General features: G+C 42.5%; 1 protein-coding gene across 2 annotated transcripts in view; it reads left to right on the top strand.

Moving 5' to 3' along the window:
* Positions 1 to 16904, top strand: part of LOC143361522 (limbic system-associated membrane protein) — a 113262-nt gene extending 96358 nt beyond the window's left edge. For both annotated transcript variants that reach the window (XM_076800992.1, XM_076800993.1), the window contains 3 exons: positions 14142 to 14297; positions 14798 to 15131; positions 16540 to 16904. In XM_076800992.1, coding sequence (XP_076657107.1) covers positions 14142 to 14297; positions 14798 to 15131; positions 16540 to 16685 — 636 coding nt within the window. In that variant the 3' untranslated portion in view covers positions 16686 to 16904. The remainder of the gene's footprint in view (positions 1 to 14141; positions 14298 to 14797; positions 15132 to 16539) is intronic.
* The last annotated feature ends 454 nt before the right edge of the window (positions 16905 to 17358 follow it).

Below are 17358 nucleotides of genomic sequence, written 5' to 3' on the forward strand. Positions count from 1 at the left end.
TTCTGCGTGCCGTGCCGGCGGATTATAAAAGCGGGTCTCTCGCTCGCGTAAACGGAACTATTGTTGTTCGATCTCGACAGCGTGTCTTCTTTCCATTACGTTCCGCCATTAAAAGTCCTCCTGGCAGCCGATACCGTTGGAACTCGACGGCTCGTCGAGGCGGCGCAATTTTTCGCCCTCCCATCGGCGCGATTACGTTTTTTAATGGGTTTTTAACCCGGCAAGTTTTTACTGTTTGCCTCCACCACCCCTCCCTCCGCCCTACCGTAGAGCAGCATCTGTTTTCTCTGCGGAAAACTCAACGGAAAGTTCAACGGTTTGCGAGGAAATCGCCGCCATATTGCCACCATATGGCACGAGCCGAAACGTTTCGAGAGGAGTACGGCGAAACGAGAGATACACGGATCAGAATTGTTTCTCGATCGACTTTACAAAGTTCGCGCGGCATATCAGAAATGTTCTGTCGTTTTATTTTTATTTTTTTCCCTCGTTACGACCCGAAGCAATGAAATCTATAAGCTTAATGGACGCCGAGCTGATATTTCCTTCTACGACGGTACTTTGGGCATTTCAAGGTGCACGCGAATTCCCGAGAACCTCTTCGACGTTTGAATGTGTGTGCGACGTTGCTGCACACGGATAAAGACGCTGTAAGTGTCGCCGAACACCGATTTGCTGGTGCGAAATAAGACAATGGTGGACGACAGTTTAACTCGGTTAGCTATAATTGCAATGCTTCGCATATTATGAAACTACTGTGGAACTGCATTTACAGTGATTTCTCGATATATGTCAACAACACAGGTCATGCCAGCGACATATATCGTCCAGGAGAGACTATTCTTTGTATTATGTTTACACTCCTCGGCGTCCGTGGCCTCTCGAGCTTTGTGACCCGCGGTAGTGGGGATAATTCCGCGACATTTGTCGTCCAGGTACCGGCGACGTATATAGAGATGTATATGAACCTGTCGGGAGAAGAGTTGGTTCGCACAATCGAGTGACTCATATGATAAGAGTCCACCTGTCTTCTACTGCTCACTAGGCTCATGCTAGGTCCATGGTGCACCCTAACGCGGGCGTCCTAACAAGGAAAATTATTTATAATCATGGATGATTCAAAGGTTAGATCAACAGTTCAGTGATTAAGAATTTATCTTCTTAAACTTCGTCTTTCTCGTCTGAAACTTTTGTCCATAGAAACATAACACTGCTTCGCTCTCCTTTCGCATAACCTTCTTTATCGATACGCACACAACTAATTAATCCGTCACTGAAAAATATAAATAATCCATTTGTGTGTTCTCCATATGAAAGAAATAACTGCTTGGGATATCCAGGGGTCGCGAATTGTTCTTCTTCGTTCAACTGTAAATCAACTCGGACAAATGGGAAAGAAATACAGTAACAGTATACACACGAGCGGAAAAACATTCTGGTTATATTTCAGCGAAACAGTGACAGTTAAATAAATATACGATTAATTCGCAACGCGTGCCCGACTCGGACATACAATAGCGCAGCGGATAGTTTGCACGGATCGCTTCGAGCGGCTGATTGGCAAACGAACGTTCGCAATAGTTACACGGTGTGGGAGATATTTGTTATAAATTATAAGATAGAAGAACGGGAACACGGCCAAGGGGATACAGGCGTACAATAACGGAGTGACGGGCATCTCTGCAGACACATGTGGAACAACAAGGCCGTCGTTTGCAAACTATCAGGACAATTTGTGTTATCGATTGCGCGCATGTATCGAACAAACAGAATTGAGTTCTACGCGATGAAACGGTCGGATAGGAATATTCACTGGACACAAGACTATTCGAATTTGAGGACAGTGGAACGGTGGTAAACAGCTTAACGACGTTTCTACATAATTACACTCTCGGTTCAATCAAGCTTTCTTCGATTGCATTGCGTCTCTGTTCTGCGTGTAACATGGTAATTTCTAATTAGAGAAAATCCAATCTAGCAGTTAAAACTTCGGTACGCGATTAATATGTTTCCTCATACTGTCAAAATATATTTCCATAGTGATAGTAGCAATTTAATCAGGTATGAACCAGAAATTTAGTGTCCCAGCAGGAACATAAATAACGATCATAACAACTATTTTACTGCTGCTCCGAGCTTCGTATAAACAACGCACCATATGGAAAATACGTGTAAAATTAGTCGCGTCTGATCTTCTCTCGTTTGCCAAATCGTGTAATTTCGGACGCTAAAAAATCGAAATTGATGTAACAGTATTACCTTCATCTGTCAATATTTGCCACTCAGCAAATACAGTCTCTACTCGATAAATGTCTCCGTAATCTTGCCTATAATTGTCCCAGAACTAACACCACTACCGTGGGATCAAAGAATAGTATCTTCTATCCGATAATTGTCAGTCCCGTGTTTTGGACAACTGTCGAGTAGACACTGCACTTTCTACCTAATAACCTACCAACTAATTACAAGAAGAAACACTGCCCTAGACCCCTTTCATCATGATTACCGAAAGTCCTACCTTTGTGCGTTAGGCCAAATAGTATTGAACAGTATTAAACCAGTTCAAAGGTAATCATAAATATTTGAAATATTCGATAAGAATGATTAAATTCAATCGTATTAAATCTCTATCGCAAACAAGGAATCCTTTTTAGTATTCCGATCGAGGCCGACGAGTTGGCCTGATCTTTTCAGCTCTAAAACTTGGTTCCCGGCATTAACCGTCGACCGGTCGCACGGTCATAGGTGAGCAGTAAATCTCGTCGAGTCGCGATAGACCGGGGGCTGGTAGATGGTGAAAAAAAAGCCCATAAAGTAAGTTCACGGGCTGAAGATAACCCGTGGCTCCGTTCGGCTCGTACATCGTGGCAGATCAAAAAGCGTGAAGGAGGCAATCGATATGGGGGGTGGGGAGGGACCCCCATATCGGGCGGCTGGACCTAGCGATGGGCATGATCCTTCTGACTTAATATCGATAATCCTGATAGCCAAGTATGTTTGTCTACACATTTGTCAATATTTCTCTTTCAATTTATGGGTTTAACACAATTGTCATAATCTGTATGAAACGCTCACAAAATATTCCAATCTGATCCCGTTTGCGATAGTATCGATACCAATATCATTCGGTATTCATTTCGACGAGTAGGTATGAGCATCAGCTGCAGATAGCACTTTCTTATTCAATACGCTTTGATTATTTCGCATAAGTATTCGATTACCGAATTACTTGAAAACCACCAGTAGGAATTGGATCGCTCCCATCGCTAGCCGAACCAAGTCGAGCCGAGCCGAGTCGGGCCGGGTGCCGAGCCACGCGGAAACTCGCGATCCTTTCGAAGATCTTTTATTCATGGCGAATTCCCGTCGCCTGGCTTTCTCCCTTGACATCCTTCTTCCTGCGTGCCGCGAAAGATCGGGAAACCGAGTGAAACCCGAGTCGAGGAGAGAGAGAGAGAGAGAGAGAGAGGGAGAGAGACACGCGGGATACTGCGAGCCGCAACGTCGCGTGCTCCCGACGCGAATAACGCCGCATCTTGTCCCTCGGTGAACGTGGAGAGCCCTCGAAGATCCACTCAATAGCAGCCTGCAGTATAATGAATGGGGAATCACGTGTTCCTCGGCAACCCGCCCACCCCTACACGCTCCAATGGGAAACGGCGGAGGAATCCGTCGCTTTCAACCCCTTTCTGTCGCTCGAACAATCAGTCGCCGAAGGGTGAAACATATTTCGCCGTGACGCTATTGTAAGACAATCCCAATCCCGCGAGCACCATTTCGGTCAACTTGTGAATCGGCTCGGAATTGCTAATTGATACGGCAGCTTATTAGCCATCTTACACTTACGATTTGTTTCAACGCGTTAAGTGCCAAATATCAAGCCCAGAGATTCTTACAAAATCAGAGTAATTTAATCAATGAAATCACAACTAGAAATTTAATAATATTATAGGGGATGCTGTCTTAACCCTTTTGAATTCGAAAGACTCCAATAAAATTCGGTCTATCTGGATATCTCGTAATAAAAATGAATTTCTCAACTCAGTCAAAAATCACTGTCAGTCGTATGTGACTGACGTGGCAGTTAACGTGTTAAGGGCACCGGCAATACAGTGATTTCTCTGTATATGTCGCCAAGACCTGGACCGTAAATGTCGCGGAATTATCCCCACTACTGCAATTCACTGCATTGCGCGCACAGTAGTGAAACTTCAAGTCAGAATACTTAAAATTGTAGGAGTTGTACTTTCTTGAAGAGGTACACGAAGAAGCTAGTCCTTGTCTACAGCGATTTGAAGAAATCAATTTTTTTATTGTCACAGTTATTTGGACTCGAATACGTAATTTCTCGTCTAAATTTTCAGACAGAGTAATTATAAAAATGTCTACAGCAAGAAAAGGTTTAGGTAAATGTGTCACTGAAACTGTGTGACAGATTATGCAAAGAGGGAAATTATGCTAAAACTTGAAATCGATCGGATGAAAATTGTGGAAAATATTTACGCTACTAAAAATCTGTATTTCAGACCGAACAACCTTGAAAACTTGGATTCGTTCCTTTAATGGTAGAAGCAATTTTTTAAACCCCCAGGTTAGCCTAACACCTTGAACAGTTTACTCGCCATTGTCCTCTGAAATTCGGCTTTCAGCTAATAGCAGCCAATTAGTGAACTGCTTAACGTTACGCACGTGCAGCATGCGAATAGCACATCAAAGAATTATGAAATGATCAGATAGAATAGAATTGAATACGGTGATATTGCACTATTCTAAATCAGTTGTGTTGCTCCTAAAAATACTACTATTAAACCGGAGAACAATGCACATTGACTGGCATGTTGGCGGGTAGTTATCCGCTGATTACAATACACGCTGTTGTTTCCCTTCATTAATAGGCGAACCGGTTGGTATAATGGGTATAACGAAATCATATTTCGAGGTTATTGATTTTGCCAACCGTCTGTCTTTAAAATTAAAGCGAGATTAGTCAACTTCACCGTAATTAGAAGTCAATATAACAGCTCTATAATTAGCGAATTAAATCGAATAACGAATGTGCTCGTCATATAATGAAATGAACATATTAATTTTTTAAGGAAACACAATTTTCTATACAGGGTGAGGCACTAACTACTACTACCTACCAAATCCGAACATATCCGAAAATATGATAGTAGCAAAAAAGTTTTGACATGACCTTTGCTGACCTTCAAAGACCTCGTTGCACCTCGTTGGATTCGTCTCAGTAGCCGCTATCAGAAAACAGGTACCAAAACATAGCATTCTATATAAAAAAACAAAGATACAAAAAAACAAAGAGACACCTAGGAAAAAAAGAGTAATGCCATATTGCAGCCCCCGTTGTCCCATGCATCTTTTGCTCCGCAAACTTTTCTGCTACTATCATACTTTCAGAGTTATTGTAGGTGGCAATAGTTAGTGCCTCACCCTGTATAAAAGGAATTGTCGACATTCTCTTATTTGTTAACCGTTCCAAAATTACGTAAACTCCCCCCAAGTTTCTCGAGTTATTCCTCGCACTTAACATCACGCATGGTCTCTTATAGCGGTGGTTGTTTACATTTCAATGGACCAGTTCCCAGCACCTTTTAGACTCTCTTAAGTTAGGGGTGGAGGTCCATAATAATCGTTTAGCTTTACGAGACTTGTCGAGTTTTACGACCAGACACGCACTACACTCTGCGCCCGTTTTACAACCTGGAAGGATACGGTGCACCATATTGGTTCATTACCATGGATTAAGCAGACTAGTTAATGATATTAATGAGGAACATCAGTGGCCGGTATATACTTCGTTCGGAGAGAATACGTTTCCGAGTCGCGAGCGCAATTAAAGGCAACTGCTTTGCAATGGCGGCACTTTGCGACAGGATAGCCATTTTAGTAGCTATAAATTCCCTTCTGGTTATAGCCTGTCACACGTACGTCGTAAGAGGAAGTAGAGGCGACGTCGTTCGATCTGACGTACATGCAATGATAAAGTTGCACCATGGACTTAACCGAAATCGATGCACCTTGAAAGTAATCAATTATTTATTTGTCACGGAAATCGTCATCCACTCTTTCCTAATCATAAACTTTTCTCACCGATACCCAACACCCAAAACTGATCACCGATAAGTTGCAGATCTGCACGCAAAAACGAAAGTTTCCTGCATCGACTGCAAAAATAAAATTAAACTTCATATATATAATCTTTACTCGATATATGTCGCAAATATCTAGTCGATAAAAGTCCCAGAACTGTCCCCACTGTCGCGGGGTATACCCCACTGGGGGGCCACGGTCGCCGAGGAGTGTAAGGTCGCGTGGATCAAAGACTAGTATCTCCTGGCCGATATATGTCCCTGTCTAGACCCGTGTTTTGGACATATATCAAGTAAACACTGTGATTTCAAAGGAATGCTCCTTTCAGATTTTTACTTCTCGCTGTCTTTTTCTACGTTCGACAGTGTATCAAAGAATAGTATCAGCTAGCCTATATATGTCCCTGGGTAGACCCGTGTTGTGGACATATACAGTGTATTAAAGAACAGAGTAGTTCGACGGTATATCAAAGAATAGTATATTCTATTCGATGTATGTCCCTGGGTTGACCCATATTCTGGACATACAGTGAATTCTCGATATATGTCAACAACACCGGTCTTGCCCGCGTCTTATATCGCCCAGGAGACATACCCGAGCCGTGTTATGTTTACACTTCTCGGTGTCCGAGTCCTTTCGAGGTTCGTGGCCCCTCACGGAGTTATAGCCCGCGGTAGTGGGGATAATTCCGTGACGTTTATCATCCAGGCTTTGGCGACATATATAGAGAAATCGCTGTATATCGCGTGAACACTGTGTTTCCTATGCGGAATACTCTCTTAATTTGTCAGAGAAAATAGTGGACGCTGAAATATACATCAAGCTAATGCATTTCTTTGTGACCAGGTTTCCCGTCGGCGCCGTGTATGAATTATATCAATTATGTCGTCAAAGGGGTGCTTATTAATCCCGTTTCCATTAGGGAATTGCCCGGCTACGAATCCACGTTGAAATGAAACGAAAAATCTGGCCTCGGGTTAGGCATCGATCTTCCCGACGACGCGTCGCTTAATCCATCATTCCTCGACATCATAAGCACGTATAATTGAAATTTAATCTGTTCACGTTGCGATATCGTCTTGATAAACAGTCCGCCCATTGATTCCCGCTGTTCCCGCGTCTACCCTAACCTGAGCGTCTTCGTGAAAACGTTGCCTAATCCGCGTGATCCTCGACATCTCAAATTCTCATAAGCCGGCGGGAATTGATTCTAACAAATTGCGAGAGCCGCGGGAGAATTCGTTAAACCGTCGAATTAATAACTTCCGCGCCCGTTACTTTTCAATTAAAGAGCCCGTTCCCGCGCATGATAATTAAAAGTTATTTTTATACGAGCGCGTGCCGACGCGCGAGTACATATCGCGATTACGAGCAAAACGATACACAAGCCGCGCTTCCGCACGGTCTACCCGGCCGCGATATATTTTCGATAAATGCAACTTCGATTCCGTAAATTCAATTTTCGAAAATAACTGTGTATCCGTTGCGGTCGAGCCTGCTCTCGGGCTTTTTTCATTTTTTTAATTAAATCTCCATCGATTCGAGCTTCATATTCTGCGAGGTTACCGGGTGACATATACTTTATAGAAGAGATCTATAATAATAGGAGTTCGATCTACAATCAGCTTGTGTACAGTCTTTTCTCGATATATGTCCCAAATATCTAGCCGATAAAAGTCAGAGAAATATCCCCTCTGCCGCGGATATATGTCCCTGACTAGACCCGAGTTTTGGACAAATATCAAGTAAACACTGTAATTTCAAAGGAATACTCCTCTCAGATTTTTACTTCTCGCTGTCTTTTTCTACGTTCGACAGTGTATCAAAGAATAGTATCATCTAACCTATATATGTCCCAGGGTAGACCCGTGTTGTGGACATATATCAAGTAAACACTGCTCCTTTCAGATTTTTGCTTCTCACTGTTCTTTTCTACAGTGTATTACAGAACAGAGTAGTTCGACAGTATATCAAAGAATAGTATATCCTATTCGATGTATGTCCCTGGGTAGACCCGTGTTGTGGACATGTATCAAGTAAACACTGCTCCTTTCAGATTTTTGCTTCTCACTGTTCTTTTCTACAGTGTATTACAGAACAGAGTAGTTCGACAGTATATCAAAGAATAGTATATCCTATTCGATGTATGTCCCTGGGTAGACCCGTGTTGTGGACATGTATCAAGTAAACACTGCTCCTTCCAGATTTTTACTTCTCACTGTTCTTTTCTACAGTATATTACAGAACAGAGTAGTTCGACAGTATATCAAAGAATAGTATATCCTATTCGATGTATGTCCCTGGGTAGACCCGTGTTGTGGACAAATATCGAGAAAACACTGACCCGAAATAATAAGATATAATTCGTGGAGACTTGTTCGAGTCGGGAAAAAAGAAAACTATGTCACGCGAGTTTCCATTTTCCACAAACTCAAGCTCTCCTACCTTTTAGCCGGCGCACAGTGTGACGAATGGCCTTTTTAGCTGGACAAAACTCTAAATCGCCTATTTTTCTATATTTATCGATTAATATGTTTACAGTTGTATAAAATATGAATAATTACTAATTTTTTACAACATTTAGTTGGTTTTTGTTAATTAAACAATATACTTTAAGTGATTTATAATTAAATAAAAAATACAACAAAGTTAGTAATGGATCTATGTAACACAGAACGATTTAACAAGTAGTAGACATTATCAAAGAAGACGTCATTTTTAATTAGGGACAAAAACAATGTAATTTTGGAAAAATTATAGTACATGTTACTTTTTGGAGATTCAGATATATTCTAACGGGAAAGAATTATTGTTTGGTTTAGTATAAGGTTTCAATTTATAAATAACAACTCTGTTTCATATTATTGTTTTCTATTTTAATAAAAATATAAATAAATCAAAAGAAATAACAGAGATCAAAATCAGTCCTCAATAGGAACATTCGGTTGCTAAAAACTAATAACTTATAAACTAATAACTTATAAACAAATGTAAATAGAATATATCTAAACGTGTTTGTGTTACGACAAATGTTTGGGTTTACGACTGAAGAAACGAAGTTTCATACGAAGAAAGTTTAGAGGAAAACTCGGGGATCTTATCATTGTTTATTCCTTCAATATACAATGAATGAGACTAAACAAACCGCTAACAATAAGTGGCGACGGCAATCGGCATGTGATTGTCACGAGCGTGTACGTAAAACGACGTAACTTCATTGTAAAAATTAGTATAGTTGCGCAACGTTGCACAAGCCAATTTTGGTACTAAAATAAAGTAGAGAATCTCTACTTTATTTATATGTAAAAATCATCGCGTGGTGCGACGTGGGGCATATACTAATTCATTAACGAAGAGTAGTAACGTGGGCGTTTCTGTGGAAAAATAAGTACCGCCTTTGGCACTTAACTTACAAAAATAGAGGAATGTTATCGATAATTTGGAATTACTAAAGTGAAAATACATGTTTTGAGATGTTATATCCATCATATATAGGAAATTTAAACACTCCTTAGTACATTTTAACATATTTCTAGCGCGTATGGAAATGTGCCCATTCATTTATAGGTTAGGTGTTCGTTTTTTAGGTGAAGTTTACACGCTCTGTAAACATACAACAAAAGAATTTCAAGTTTTAATATTCAAGGGTTTTAATACATGGTTATTTTAGATTATATTAGCACAGTTAGTTTTTCTTTATTTGAAAGTTACTTTTGTCCAGCTAAAATGGCCATTCGTCACACTGTGCGGCGTAAGGAGAAGTTGGCGCGATGGCGTCCTCCGGGCGTACTTAAAAATCCTCGAAAGGAGAAAAGGGCGAAATTAAATTTGAGAAAATATTTTCAATCCTTTCACCTGTGATATCTGGCGGACTTTTCTCGCGTCGATAATTTCACAGGTGCTTTTTCACCTGGTGGTGGCATAGCTCGGGTCGAACGCGAATGGATATCCGAAGGATTTTTTCGTCGGGAGGACGTTAATTAAATGGCGACCGAGAAGACCACGCGTGCACAGAATGGACTGATTAATGGAGCTCGGTCGGACGGAAGAAGAATTATTTTCGCTTCTTTGCTCGTGGGTACGAACTCTGTGTAAACGCCGCAAAAAATCCCCGTTTCACGGATCCCCCGAAGGGTTGTTGCTCGCCGCGACTACCAGTGACCGACCCGAAATGATCCATGGGACAATCGTGATCGACCTCGGGGGTAGCCAACCCTGTCGCGGGGTATTCGCGCGACGAACGAAATCGCGCGGTTCGAGGGAGCGAGAGAAGATCGAGTGGCGCCGGTGATTGCGTTAACGGACAACGGGAAAGGTAGACGCTGACTCGTATAATACGTCGCGGCAGTTCATTATTCAGCTCGTTTATGCTCGAGTGCACTCGTCGTGACGGCACTCGTCGATCCCCGGGCCTGCATCAGAAAATCGCGAAACCCACTTGCCGCGAACGTCGAGGGCACTCGACAAAGACAATTAAGCCACGCAAGTGGTCCGGTCTCCTTTTCCTAGCGCATTCGTTGAGAACAGACGATCTTTCTACGTTTGTCGATGACAACTTCCGGCGTACTACAAAATTATACCGGGAATTCTAACACCGACCATTCAGCCTTTGAGCGCGGGTTCACTGATACAACCAGATCGTGGATCTCTGCGCTAACTACGTAGCTCGGCCGCTAAGCTAATAGTAGGTCAGCTAATAACTCACTTACGCTCTAACTTTTGTTTCAAAAGGGATACAGCGTTTACTCTATATGCAGTGTGTCCCACGAGCTCCGTCCACTTGAATATCTTGGTTATTTCAAATTTCAAACAATACGAGACAACGTCACGTACAGAAGTTGTAGGGTTTAAGAAACTACATAACATGGTGGAAATGATATTCTTGCAAGTGGAGGCGTAGAGAAGATATAGAGGTCACGTTTGTTTTTTTAAATGGAATGTCCAATTTTTTATGCTTCGATAGATTGGCGTAATCTGAGTATAAAAGTACTAAAGCGTATTTGCCCTAAAACCTACCGTTGCTCAGATATTTGACTGTTTTCATGAAGAATGTACATTTATTATGACATGTAAAGGTCAACCTGACGTAAACAACGAGCAATCTTTGCTGAAACACGTAAGTTTTAAACTTGCACATTTCATCCGCTTCAACATGATTATTCTTGCTCAAGATCATTTCAAGGTCAAAAAGGTGGTATCCACTAAATTCAGTTTTTTATTGTCTATTATTATTCCAATTTAAAAAAAATATCGGTGACCTTGAAATTTCATTAAAAAACACGACATAAAAATTTTTTTCTTCACCATTATATTGCCCCCCTGCAATAGTGTCACTTTGTCCTCTGAAGTTTTCTGATAGGGCTGTAAATACGAAAGATATTTAGGTGTTCCCATTTATGCGGCACACCCTGTATAAGTAAAGATAAATAGTATACTGTTACGAGGTAATTTTGCGATTTCTTTTGCGTGTAAAGAATAGTAAATATTTCTGAAAGGACGAAGCCATTTTCAATGTAAAATCGTTTCACGGAATGAAAAAGAATGTTCGTGATTAGTACGCCGTCTAAAGGTTAAAGGAAAGGGGGTACCATAAATCGTTTATTGCTTTTTTTTGAGGTATCAAAAAAGGTTGCGTGTTCAGAGAAATTTCAAGCTGCCAACGCGACGAGACTTTAATCTGCTATTTATGCGTGACGAAGGGGGTGGGGGAGGGGGGAGGGGGCGAGAGCAGAACCCAGGCATTTCTCACGCAAATCGTCTTTGCCAGCGGCCGTAAGAATAACGCTAGCCAAGAAATGAAAACAGTATTACGGATGGCTAAGCCGGATGACGATGTTTCGTACTTACGGAAGAGGAAAGGATTTATTATTAGAGCTACTTTCCTTCAGTTTGGATGGGCCATAAATAATGCAAGGGGAGGCAATCTCTCGAAAGAGTATAATATTTACTGTCTGGAGGATACAACGGATAGAGCCGCGGTGCCTTTATTAAAGATGCGAAACTTCTTGGAAGAGGGGCTCGTAAAAAATTAAAGGACTCGCGAGGGGAGGATTAACCTCGCGTTCAATCCGCGATACACGCGTAATGGCAATCATCGTGGATGAGCGGTTCAGAACCATTTCTGTCGTTGGTGACTGCGGATCTTTATTACGGGTTCTGAAAATTTTCAAAGATTGCTGGAGCATCAAATTTGACAGAATTTAATACGATTTTTATTTATTTCAGATCTACGAAGACTACCACCCAATGAGAATCAAATTTTATTTGACTCCGCTTTCTTAAAATACTTCTACAAAAATTGCAAATTGCGTAAACATCCGCAGTCTAGCGATCAGTTTACTTCGATCCGTCATGTGAGTAGCAGCAAGTAATTAAAATTAATTACCAAATTCTTTTTAAAGCCTGAAAATGTGTAGTGATTCGAAAAGGTATGATCAATATAATATGTTACGTTATAAATGCAATAAGTACATACGAATATATTTTCACGACAAAAATTGTAACTAGTATAAATAGACTTCTATTATGCTAGAAAACTTTATCGAGCATAGCATCCATCGACACCAAAAACCTACAATTTAAATTAAGATAATGAAAATCACGAGCACGTCACGAAATGCTAACAGCTAATGCTTCACGATTATTCCGTAAACATTTACACATACTTAAACTGGTATACATTAAAAAGTATAATGGTACACATTGCGTAAAAGTTTTAATCCCCCTGTGGTGTCTCTCATAGTTCATTGTTTTTCATGGCTTGCTTCAAAAGCACCGGATTAAAATACAAGACCGAGTAAATGCAAAAATAAAAAGTGGTATAAAGTATGGTAGTGTTCTTAGTGTTCTCTGCGGTTCAACAGTAGCAAAAACGAGCTTTTCATTTACTATTTCACTAGAATTTTTTCATTCGCTAAGTTCATTTACTAACGCTACGAAAATAACCAAAATAATTCCACGGTAATAACACCACCTGTTAGAAACGTGTCGGGACTTTTCCAAGGACGCAATAGAGAACAGTCTCCAGAAATTTCGAAAAGACGTTCGAACGTTACCGTCGAGTCTCGGGCTTTTAGACTGGAATTTAACAACGCACTCGGGCCCTGCGTATGAATCTCTGTTAACGTTATTAAGCGCGTACCGTGTACTCTCCTCGAGCGATAATGACACGCAGCAACTTTTCCCCGCGAGTGTCACCGGTGAATTAAAAAAGGGCGTCGCGCGCGCGCGGTGCGGCGCCGGCGGAAATGCAAGGGGCGTTTTCAAGTGCGACGCTCCGGAATCACGGAGCCGGGCTCTTCGCGATCCATTTGTCCGTACAGCCTCGTCAAATTGCGTTTCCGGCCGAACCTTCGTGGTTCGCAGCCCCCCCCCCCATCCCCCCGTTCGCCATTTAAACTCGCAATTCGTGCGAGCGGTACTCCCGCGAACGACGTTCTGCAACATTTATGCGACTCGCGGGAGCCTCTGCAAGAAGAGTCTCGGCCCTCCTCCTCTGCAACATGCTCTCCGTGTAATTGGCGCGGAGTCGTAACGCCGCGGAAAAGAAACCGATTCGTAAATAATCGCCTGACAGATACCTTTTCCAACATCGATACGTCCTCTATCGTCTTCCGCGTCGCTTGACCCCTCGCGACCCCGACCCCTTTACCTTCGAAACCAACTGGAAAATGAGTAAACAAATAGATAAGTAAATTATATCCTCATAGATATGGAGGAAAATTATGCTAATGACTCTCGCTCTCCGGTGGCCGTTGCCATTATTGACCCATGCACAGTGATTTCTCTATATATGTCGCGGAGGCCTGGATGATGAACGTCGCGGGATTATCCCCACTTCCGCGGGGTATACCCCATGATAACTAGGGTATGCCTCGTGGACGATGCATGTCGCTGGCAAGACCCGTGTTGAGGACATACATCGAGAATTCACTGTGTCGTAAAGTAATCTGTACATGATTCTGGAGTCGAAATATGTAGAGGTTGAAATTAATTTGACACTAACATTGAACGTACAAATGTTGTTGTTCTAGGTGACCTGGAGCAGACGGAGAGATAGACAGCTGCTGACAGTGGGCAGAGGCACCCATTCCATCGACACGCGTTTCATGGTTGTCCTGAATGATCCAGACTGGAACCTAATGATAAAGAACGTGAAGAAAGAGGATGCTGGACTTTACGAGTGTCAGGTAATGCGTAGAATAGTGTCTTAAAATGTCGTACAGCCGCTGAAAACGTAACGAACGGTAACGGTAAAATTACGGGTGACTTATGTGACAACCGGATATACCAAACATTGCAAAAACGACACTATTCTACGCCATTGTCGGGTCATGTAAAGGTATTAACAGTCATGAGCACACTTTCTCGTGACATAACCTTAACGGCTAACACGAAGCGAATGTACAGTGTTTTCTCCGATACATGTCCACAACACGGGTCTAGCCACTGACATGTATCGGCTAGGTGATACTATCCTTTGATCCACGTGACCTTACATCGTTGACGGAGGTCTCTCGAGCTTCTTGGCCCCTCACGAGGTACTCCGCAGTGGTGGGGATAGTTCTGGGGCTTTTATCGTCTAGACGTTTGCGACATATATCGAGAAAACACTGTGATCGGATGATTTTGTTGAGACTGGTTGTTCTGTTTCGTGGGGCTGACTCGAAGGGTTTTTTCGTCTGTTTAGATACAAACTAACCCGATTCAGAAACGATTGATCCAACTGAACATCACGGACGCGTACTCGACGATCCCCGGTGGGCCGAATCTACACGTGAAGCAAGGATCCAGCCTCCGACTGGAATGCCAGCTAATGGCTTCGGCGGAAGCGCCCAGCTTCATTTTTTGGTACCGACAGGGTCACATGATCAATTACGACAATGAGCCGGGCGTCACGGTCGAGGCAACGAAAAACGGCTCCATTCTGACGGTTGACAAAGTGAAGCTCTCCCACGCCGCCAATTACACTTGCGTGCCAAGCAACGCCAAGCCTGCCTACATCATGATCCACGTGATTGAAGGTCAGTGATCTCGCTGAAACGATTATTCATTTACACTTCCCTTACCTCCCCCCCCCCTGTTAGGTTCATACACAAAAGCAGGCCCTTTTGGAAAATGTTTCTGGCCTGTTCTGTGAAGTTAGTTGCAGGCGCAAAGTTAATACGGATTAATTATTAATATTTCTATTAGTTTTTGAAAAAAGTATGTTTATTACGCTAACAGTGATGTCCCCTTTATCGCGTATCTGTTTAGCATTGAACGTGCAGTCAAGTGTAACGCAATTGCGAATCGTAAACATAATTAGCAAAACAAGCTCGGTTCAAATACTGAAGCCGATATGTGTCTAACTGTTGATATTCGATTAGGGTAATAATGAGGCAAACATATCTAATCAAAACGTAATGAATATCGATTGTGAGAATAGTATGGTTCAGTGAGCAGAGTTCTTGCAAAATAAACTACGTAATAACTTGCAATTATCACAGACACATAATCCCAATAAGCCTAATATTGACTTTCCACGGCCCAATATGAAATGGTTTTTTATAATAGACTACTGAAGAACTATTTAACGATGTAGTACCAAAAAATTAGACTTTTAAATGATATCCACTATACACTCTATTAAAAATTTTGATAAATATTACGTTTTGGGGGCCCAAATGACCTTGACCTGTTTTGTTTTGATTATGATTTTTCACTTTTCCATCTGCGCCTATGATAAAAATTTTAAATATGCCTTTCATAGATCTAAGTGTATGCAATTAAAATAACAGCGTATATGTTGGAACAGTAGTTTTGCATAATACAGTGTTTACTCGATATATGCCCAAAACACAGGTCTAGCTCCGTGGCTATATGTCCGTCATATATAGGCTAGGAGATACTATTTTTTGACCCACGTGACCTTCATTCTTTCGAGACCGAAGTCTCTCGAACTTCATGGCCCCTCGCGGAGTGGGGATAGTTCTGGGACTTTAATCTGCTAGGCATTTGGGACATATATAGAGTAAACGCTGTATATCGAAAAATTTGCCATAAAGTTGTGATAGATTTTTGAACTATTCACAATGTCACTTTCGGCCTCTGCTAATTTTGACCCCGGTCTCCCCGTATCAAAACCGAAAGTTGCCTGCACGACTCTCCCATACCCGTCTCGTTGCATTCGGTCAACAACGCGTTAAAATGCCTCCACCGGAAGAGGAGAACCGTCCGCCGTCGTTATCGTCCGATTCCAACAAAACCGTACGCATCCGGAAAAAAGAAAGTAATCCTTTCGCCGTTCGAAAGACATTTTTCCATATTTTCGCGTCGTCCTGTTGACCCGTCAACATCCGGTCCGGCCTTCTTTCAGTTTTCATCATAAACATCAGCTGTTATTCCAGCCCGTGGGACGGTTAATTTTTTGTCGTTCTTTTTCTTTTCCAGAAGAGGAAAAACCAGCGGCGATGCACGGCGGCGACCGACGGAGTACGGCTCGTCGGGCGTCCATCAACGTCATGTTGATTTTTCTGAGTTTCCTCGGTGTACAGTGCACGAGCCGCCTATGTCTGCAACATTCCCGCGTCACGTGACCAGCCCATCGTGCCAGCATCGTCGCCGAATTAGCATCCGCCGGGAACTATGAACATTTCCCGACACCTTTCTCGTTAGACCAGCGGCCGCACCTGTCGCCGCCTTTTCATTTCGCGACCGGCGTCTTTGAGCGATTCGAAAATTGGCCACGGCACGTTTCTCCTCCGGTGTTGGGTCGCGGGTGTCGTTCAAAGTTCGCGCCGTGAACGCGCGCGAAACGGGAGACTTTGCAAATGATTTCATCGGGAGGGGTTGGAGAGGGGAAGGGCGTCGAGTTTAGTTTATCTAAACGGCGGGCCGATGAAACGTCGACTCGACATAACGATAACCAAGGAGGAACGGTGTCTGGGTTCGAATGAACGCGAAACGCGATACAAGGGATTCATGACGACGACGAAGACGACGAAGACGAAGACGACGACGTTTCAAAGTTACGAAGCAGTTCGAAGCCGGGACAACTTCAAATTTCGCGGATAGAATTCGGGCCACGGTGCAACATTCAACGCTGTCATTAGAGGAAGACACGAAATTGGACGGCGGCGTTCCAGTTCGTCGAGAGAGAGACCGTATGCGCGTCGTTTAAATTCTCTTCCGTTACACCTCGAAATCCCGGATTCCGTGATACCATTGTTTCGCTCTGCGATTTGTAACGCGACCATTCGGAACGTCTCC

Source organism: Halictus rubicundus, chromosome 15 (genome assembly GCF_050948215.1).
Source record: "Halictus rubicundus isolate RS-2024b chromosome 15, iyHalRubi1_principal, whole genome shotgun sequence".
NCBI classification, from domain to species: domain Eukaryota; kingdom Metazoa; phylum Arthropoda; class Insecta; order Hymenoptera; family Halictidae; genus Halictus; species Halictus rubicundus.